The 8,331-nt window shown below is 47.4% G+C and overlaps 1 protein-coding gene across 1 annotated transcript in view; it reads left to right on the forward strand.

Annotated features, from left to right (window-relative positions):
- Spats2 (spermatogenesis associated serine rich 2) overlaps nt 1-6,469 on the forward strand; it is a 72,542-nt gene extending 66,073 nt beyond the window's left edge. Inside the window, exons 11-13 of the mRNA XM_034517375.2 lie at nt 2,515-2,617; nt 4,144-4,358; nt 5,246-6,469. Of these exons, the coding sequence (XP_034373266.1) occupies nt 2,515-2,617; nt 4,144-4,358; nt 5,246-5,536 (609 nt within the window). The 3' untranslated portion in view covers nt 5,537-6,469. The remainder of the gene's footprint in view (nt 1-2,514; nt 2,618-4,143; nt 4,359-5,245) is intronic.
- Nucleotides 6,470-8,331: the final 1,862 nt, after the last annotated feature.

The following is an 8,331-nucleotide window of genomic DNA, read 5'->3' on the forward strand; positions in this document are numbered from 1 at the left end:
TTGCAGAGGAGCCTTCTTGGGCACCAGGCACACATGAGGTATACATGCATAGACACAGGCAAACACACATGAGGTATACCTGCATAGACACAGGCAAACACACGTGAGGTACACCTGCATAGACACAGGCAAACACACATGAGGTACACCTGCATAGACACAGGCAAACACACATGAGGTACACCTGCATAGACACAGGCAAACACACATGAGGTATACATGCATAGACACAGGCAAACACACATGAGGTATACATGCATAGACACAGGCAAACACACATGAGGTACACATGCATAGACACAGGCAAACACACGTGAGGTATACATGCATAGACACAGGCAAACACACGTGAGGTATACATGCATAGACACAGGCAAACACACATGAGGTACACCTGCATAGACACAGGCAAACACACATGAGGTACACCTGCATAGACACAGGCAAACACACATGAGGTATACCTGCATAGACACAGGCAAACACACATGAGGTACACCTGCATAGACACAGGCAAACACACATGAGGTACACATGCATAGACACAGGCAAACACACATGAGGTATACATGCATAGACACAGGCAAACACACATGAGGTACACCTGCATAGACACAGGCAAACACACATGAGGTATACATGCATAGACACAGGCAAACACACATGAGGTATACCTGCATAGACACAGGCAAACACACATGAGGTATACCTGCATAGACACAAGCAAGTACTTGTTACACATAAAGGAAACTAAATGAATTGCTCAGAACAAATTGTATTTCTGAGAATAAGTCTGTGACCCCAAGACAAGTTGGATTGTCTGTAGGTGCCTGTGGAAAGTTGTTCCAAGTCATTGTTCATAAGCAGAAAGCTTTCTGATCAAGGAGTCGGGGTGGGGGCTTTCTATTCTGAAGCCTTTCACCGCTGTTTATGAACATGGACTTTGCTGCCATGTTTGAGAGGAATGCTTCCTGTGCGGGCTTACAATGGCCTGTAGAAAGCACAGGCATGGGGGCAACGTAACCCAAAACCTTCCAGGTATCATTGGTCAGTGTCCATACAGACCTGCTGAGAACCTCCTGTCCCTCACTCCTTCCCAGAGAACTGACTGGGGTAAAAGAACCAAAAAGTGCAAACGTACAGGAGGTCGTCTACTCGCCGATGGGCCATTGCGACATCGGCTAGAGCACCCTCCTCACACTGGTGCCAGTCAGTCCCATTCACGTGTCTGGGAGACACCAGAAACCCCTTTGTAATTAGATGAGAATTCTGGCTCCCATGGGCTTCATCTGTTCTCTTCCTAGAGGCTAAAAGGTTTCTAGAACTGCTCCTGCGGGCTAAGAGTCGAATCTGTTTCTTTCCACATGTTAATGCACTGAAGTAGGTGCTGTGCAATTTAAGTGTCTTATTTCCAGATGATTGTACTTCTGTCATTTCTATTATGTCTCTGGCTCAACAAACCCTAGAATTTGTTTCAGAATTAATATGAGACAGATACTCTATATCTGAAAGTGCCATTTCAGGAGGTTTGTGTGCTTTTCTAAGCTGCAGTGTGCTCAGAATTTTTAGGATGTCAAATCTCAAGGGTAATTTTTCTCTTCTTTCCCTATTGGGATTTCTGGATGCATTCCAGGAATCCAGATGCGTTTGAGGTGGGAGTCGGCCCCCAGTCAGGAGGTCTGCTCCTGACAAGAGTTTAGTTGGTGCACACTTTCTCTGACCTCTGAACTTTGCTTTTTCACCTCCTCGTGTGCTGGGTGGGTGGGTGGAGGGGTGTTCCAGGCCCCTGAGACATTGTTTATCTAATAGGTCCCCACAGGTGCTTCATTCCTGACATGATCTTGTCACATACTTTCCATAGTGTAGTGAGCTTTTGACCCAATGGGCTAGTCGGTACAGTCAGCTTTTAAAAGGATTAAGTCACTTGCAGCATAAATGTCTCGTTTGCAGAGTTGCCTTTCCATGTGAATGATTTTCCATCTCAGGAAATTACTTCTGTTTCACAGACTCTGAAGTTCTATTTTACAAGGAGACAATATGGCTTTTCTAAGGAGGGTCCTACTGAAGGACAACAAACCATCTACCTAACAGGGTCATTGTAGGAGAGCCCTGAGTACTCTGGCTGCCTCTGCTGCTGTGTACGATGTACCCATGTGGAGAGGACTCCAGTAGGGAGATGACTCTTTGCTATAAGTCTCCTTCCTTCCTTCCTTCCTTCCTTCCTTCCTTCCTTCCTTCCTTCCTTCCTTCCTTCCCATTCCTTTAGGTTATACCATTGGGTGTTGGCCATTTGTAACATCTCATCAAACTATGAAGCTTGTCTTTGGGCTCTTGAGAAATGAGTGTATTTGTCTGTTACTCAGCATTGATAATGGAATGGTCACTTAGCAAACTTTAAAGCAGTAAAAATGAGAAAATTAAAGATAATTCTGTGTCACGTATGTATATGCTTAAGTGTTTTTTTATTCTGTATGCAATGCTTGTGTTACCCGGAATCTTCCTTTCTTTCTCCAGCACTTTGTTAGTGAGCGTAAATATGATGAAGACCTTGGAAGAGTAGCACGGTTCACCTGTGACGTGGAGACTCTGAAACAGAGTATTGATGCATTCGGACAAGGTGAGAGGATGAGAGATTCCGGACCTTACATGCTAAGGAGACTGTAGAGCAGGGCAAGCCTGCTTCAGCACTGATTTCGTAGACCTTGGTTTATTCCTTCAGTAGAGACGACAGTTCTTGTCTTGCTAGGCACATAAGAGACTTGTAAGTAATAACATCACAAGTGGGAAGGAGCTGAGGCTGGGGAGACAGCTTGGGGGTTGTAAGGACTGGCTGCTCTTCCAGAGAACCAGAGTTCAGTCCCCAGGACCCACCTCGGGTAGCTCTGAGCCACCCATAGCTCCATCCCCAGGCAACGCTTGGTGGGCACGTGCATACACAGAGACACATATACACGAACAAATGAAAATAAGTCAATCTGGGTCTGAAGAGAGGACTCAGCAATTAAGAGCACATGTTGCTCTTATAAAGGACCTAGGTTCGGTTCCCAGCACCCACATGGTAGTGTACTACCATCCATAATTCCTGTTCCAAGAGATTCAGTGTCTTCTTTTGACCTTCATGGGGACCAGGCACACACATGGTCCACATATCTACATTAAGGCTAAACACTTATACACTCAAAATAAAAACGATTTTTTTTTAAAGTGGGGGAGGTTAGAGGCCTCCGAGTGAGAGTTGTAATCTTACATTAATAACAGATCGGGCTCTGAACCTGCACCTTCTTCTCAGTGTTGACACTGTGGCTGTAACACGGTGCTTGCTCCCCCGCACCACAGAACAGAAGAGTGAAATGTGGGCCTCAGAGCAGTGACTGTTAACCCATCACAGTCCAGGCTTGGAGCCAAGAGGATGTCTAAGGAGAGCTTTAAACCATTGATAGCTGACAACATTTGAATTGAAAATAATATTAGGTTTTGGTTATATTGGTTTACTGGATTTAGGGCTATTTTAGCAGAAAGAAACTTGGAAAGACACGTTTGTTGCAAAGACAGTTCTATTTATATAACCATATAAATATATTTATGTAAATATGGTTCTGTTTATATATCTATTATCACCTTACGTCACTGCCGTACTTTACAAGTTCTAGTTGTGCTTAACTGGTCTGACTATTTTACCCTTACATCATTCCATTTAAAAAGGAATTAGCAGAGATTTCATTGTTTACATCGTTCTTTCTTTGCAAAGTCTGTCCTTCAGGACTGTTTCTTGGGACATTTGTCCTTCCCATCCTTCCCAGGGTTTAGTCTACAACTTGGAGTTTAGGTAAAAGGAATGCTGAGAAGCTGTCAGTGCGGGTGTGGGGGTGGGGGCGTGTTCTGATCTGTTCTCCTCTCTCTAGGGATTTTTATGAAGTGGTGGGGTTCGAGAACTTAGTGAAGTAGATTCTCCTCCCACTGGACATGGGTTCTGGACATTACAGTCTATTTGTCAGGCTCGCGCCGCAAGTGCTTTACCCACTGAGACGTCCCTCCCACAGCTCTTTACCCACTGAGACGTCCCTCATACAGCTCTTTTCCTAGACTGCTCATCGTGAAATGTATCCCCAGTGACCACACATAGTCCTCGTGTTTCTGTTTCAGTGTCTCATCCAAAGAACAGCTACTCAACCCGATCTCGATGCAGCTCAGTGGTTCCTGTGTCCTTGAGTGGTCCAGGTGATGGCTCTGCTGCTTCCTCCTCCCCCGATCCCTCCGCTCCCAGCCTCCCAGGTGCTAACAAGAGAAACTGTGCCCCGAGAGAGGCATCTGCAGCCACGACAAACTCCAGTGACCGGCCTTGCCCAGCTCATCGAGAGGTAAGCTGGTTTTAGACTGAGTGTGCCATGGAAGTGTGATGCCAGCTATTGGCATTTGAGTGCTTGTAGCCACTGTGTCACCTTCCCCTCGGCTTTTCTCCGTAGCTGTTTTTGCATCCATCCTCTCAGGTCCATCAGCCAACTGAGACTTCCTGTTGCCCAGACGGCTGACTTTGTTTTGTTAGCAGTTTGTTGTGGGTTGTGTTGTCTGGTAATTAGTCACACTGGGAGCTGTGCACCCATCTTAGGTAGACGAGCTGTCTTAAGTACCAAGTTCACCGCCATGCTTCTGAAAGCTGCTTGAGAGCCCATGAGTAGATCAGGGAAAGAAAAGGTGAACCTGGCAGGGTAAGAGAAAAATCTAGAAAGCAACAGAGAAGCACAAAGTTTCTCTCCCTTAGTTTGAAGGAGACACAAACACAGGAGCCATCCAGAGCTGTCCGCAATTCTTCAGAAGTGAGAGCATTGGCCTGGAAGACAGAAGCCAGGCCTGTAAGCTTTCTGGGTTGGGATGAGAAAGGTGTGCTAACTCCTAACACGAAGTGGAGCAGACTGCGCCATGTGCACACACCTTCCCGGGTGGCTCAGGACTGCTGTGCAGACATGTGAGATGGTACTCATCTGATTTTGAGTTTGTAACTTTCTTCTGGGTTTACTTCCTGTGGGCATCTAAAGAGACAAACCCCTCTTGAGAAGACCTAGGCATGAGAGGCATGAAGAGATGAGTGGAGGTGTTTTAATTATGATCACGTGACAGGCTGCACTGGCTGACAGAACTGACTCCCAGGCATGGTGGTTTTGCTGTCAGAAGATTGCTATAGACCAAACTGAAACAAACCAGGCGCCGGCGTCGGCCCGTGAACACTGTATTGCTTTTTCCGCCCTAGGTGTCTTCGGGCAACAGGAGAGGAGGGCAAGGCTACAGGACACAAGGCCAAAAGACCGAGCCCCCGAGCCAAGGGCAGCGTGACAGCGTGGGTCGCTGCAGAAACAGCTCCAGGTGTCAGGGTGCTCCACCGCAAGCCCCAGGAAACTCCAGCGAGTGGAGCCGCCCTTACTCTGCAGGGACCAATGGAACTGGAGCCTGCTTGGAGCCTAGCCCACCCAAGCCTTCATTCAAAAAGGGGCTCCCACAGCGCAAACCAAGGGCCTCTCAGGCTGACGCTTCGAACTCTTGAAAGGAATTCCAGTTGGCCTTCCTCTCCCATCCAGTTCAGCCTGATAACTGGACTTTAGGAAATGTATACGTAGATTTAATAACAAAAAGAAATTTATGCATATCTCTTTGGGCCACCCTAAATATTTTTTATTTCTTCTTATTTTTTGAACGAAAGCTGTTTTCCCTGGCCTCTCCTAGTGATATGGACTGACTCTGGTTGGTCATGTTCACTGGGAACCAGGGCGGCTGTTGCCAGCTTTCCCAAAGGTGAGCAGCCTCCTTCCCAGCACCTCCACTGCCTCCCACAGGCTCTCAGGAGGAGGAATGGCAGCGCCAGTCCCGCCTCCAACTCCGCCTCCGCCTCCGCCTCCGCCTCCGCCTCCGCCTCCGCCTCCGCCTCCGCCTCCGCCTCCGGGCCATTCAAAGCAGATGCCACAGGTGCCCGCCATGTTCCCTCGAGTTGACAGTTTGCAGTGTGATCGGGGTTGGAATGAGGGATTTTATACAATACTGGCTCAGCCAGAAAAGGGAAATGTGTGTTTATGAAACAGAGAGAGCACAGGGGACATCTGAGAACCTGCCTCTGTCTGGAATGTGCCTGAGATCTGACGCTCAAGTCGGGGTTTCCGTCCACACTTGGCACCCTACCGTAACCTGCAGTTTCTTCCAAATGCCCAAAGCCTTGTCTCCTCTTACCTTAGGCTGAAACCCGGTCTAAGGAATTCTGTGGGAAAGTAGCATTTTAAGTTTTTTAAAAGAAAAAATGTTTTTCTTTGTTTCCGTGTTTGAGGATTTTTTCTTTGTTGTTGTTGTTATTGTTCTCCCCTCTTTCCTGAATCCTGTTATGAACCAAATTTATATAATATAATTAGTGTTAATCTAAGGTGTTACTCCTCACAGTTGTTGCGATCATCTTTATAAGTGAATAAATAAAAGCTAGTGCATCACATGACTCCCTTAGCGCCTTCTCTTTAGGCCTCAGGGGCAGAGCCTTGGACAGCTTGTTCTGCACTTAGATAATGGTGTCTGATCCCCAACTCACTTGTCCGCTGCCGCCTTGTTTTAGAACCAAATTAGACCGTGAAAGCCAGGATGAGCGAGTGCAGCCCCTTCCTGTGGGGAGACTCCTTCAGAGGAGCACTCAGCACATGAGGAGCACCACACTTCTCCCCCAGGCAGCCGAAGGTCACAGTGGTGCCTGTCCCCCGTCCCTTGACAGGGGTAGTGAGTGTAACCGTGATGTTGAGCTCTGGCACGTAGCAGGTGGTGCCGGTGCCAAACACATCGCCTTCCCTGCCAGTATCTGCGATGTAACGGCTTTGTCCTGCAGGAGATTCTCTCCCAAGCCCCGAGTTCTGCTGCCTCAGGCAGCACCTCCTGGCTCGAAGTGGGCCCAAACTGCTGGCTGGAGAAGGAGAGGAGGAGTGGGGAAAAGAGAGGGGAAAGGAGGCACTGAGACTGAGTTGTTCCCAATAAGGCGGCAGTGGCAGTGTGTGGAAGCTATTTTCCAAGGGGCTGAGTGAGCACCAAGGGCCTCTGGCAGGGGCTCAAGAGAAAGCCTGCCTTTCCTGATTAATTGTCTTAACTTGACAGGAACCCAGACACTGAAGGGCTAAGAGAGCGTCCCTCCCTTTTGTCATCGTTATCCCATCCCCCCCATTTTAGCCACATTGAAATTTTACCATTTTGTTTTGTATTTTAGCTTACGGGTTAAATCCAAGGGCACACATGTAAGCAGGTGTCTAGCATTGAAATCTACCTCCAGCTCCCTCTTTTTTCTTCTGAGACAGAGTCTTCCGACACCCACCCTGGAAGCTCTCAAGCTTGTGCCGTGCTCACCTCGGCCTCCTGAGGAGCTGAGATGACAGCCATGCCACCGTGCCTGCTCATAACCTGACCTTTTGAGAAAAAAATGGAGAAACGGCTGTTGGTAAAGTGGATCTGCAGGTGCACCAACATAAGCTCAGGTCCCCAGTCAGACACTGCAGCGCGGCTCAACCCCAGAGCTGGGGAGGCACGGACAGATGGTCCCAGGGTCAGCAGGCCAGGGTCAGTGAGAGACCCTCGCTCAAAAAAACAAGGTGGAAGTGCCAGAGACGTGGCTCAGTGGCTAAGAACACTTGCCTCTTCAGAGCACCCATGTTGGCTGGTTCACACCCACCTGCAACTCCAGCTCCAGAGAAACCGGCACCCTCTTCTGGCTCCACAGGCACCTGTGCCCATGTGGTGGAAGACAAGGTGGAAACCGATAGTCACTTCTGACATGAACCTTTCCACACGTACTATATACATACCACACGTACCACACACACTATACACATACCACATACACACTATACATGTACCACATACACACACTATACACATACCACACACTATACACGTACCACACACACACACTATACACGTACCACATACACATATATATACTATACACACAGCACACACACTATATACATACTATACACATAACATACTCATACACTATACACATACTATACATACAACACAAATACACTATACACATACTACATACTATATACATACCACACACACACACTATACACGTACCACATACACTGTACACACACACACACATATACACTATATACATACCACACACCACACACATACCATACACACACTATACACATACCACACACACACTACACACACTATACACATAACACATATACACTGTACATACACACATATACACTATACACATACCACATACACTATACACACATATATACACTATATGCACACAGTATATACATATATACACTACATATACTCTATGCATATACACAC

The sequence above is a fragment of the Arvicanthis niloticus genome, chromosome 13 (assembly GCF_011762505.2).
Source record: "Arvicanthis niloticus isolate mArvNil1 chromosome 13, mArvNil1.pat.X, whole genome shotgun sequence".
NCBI lineage: Eukaryota > Metazoa > Chordata > Mammalia > Rodentia > Muridae > Arvicanthis > Arvicanthis niloticus.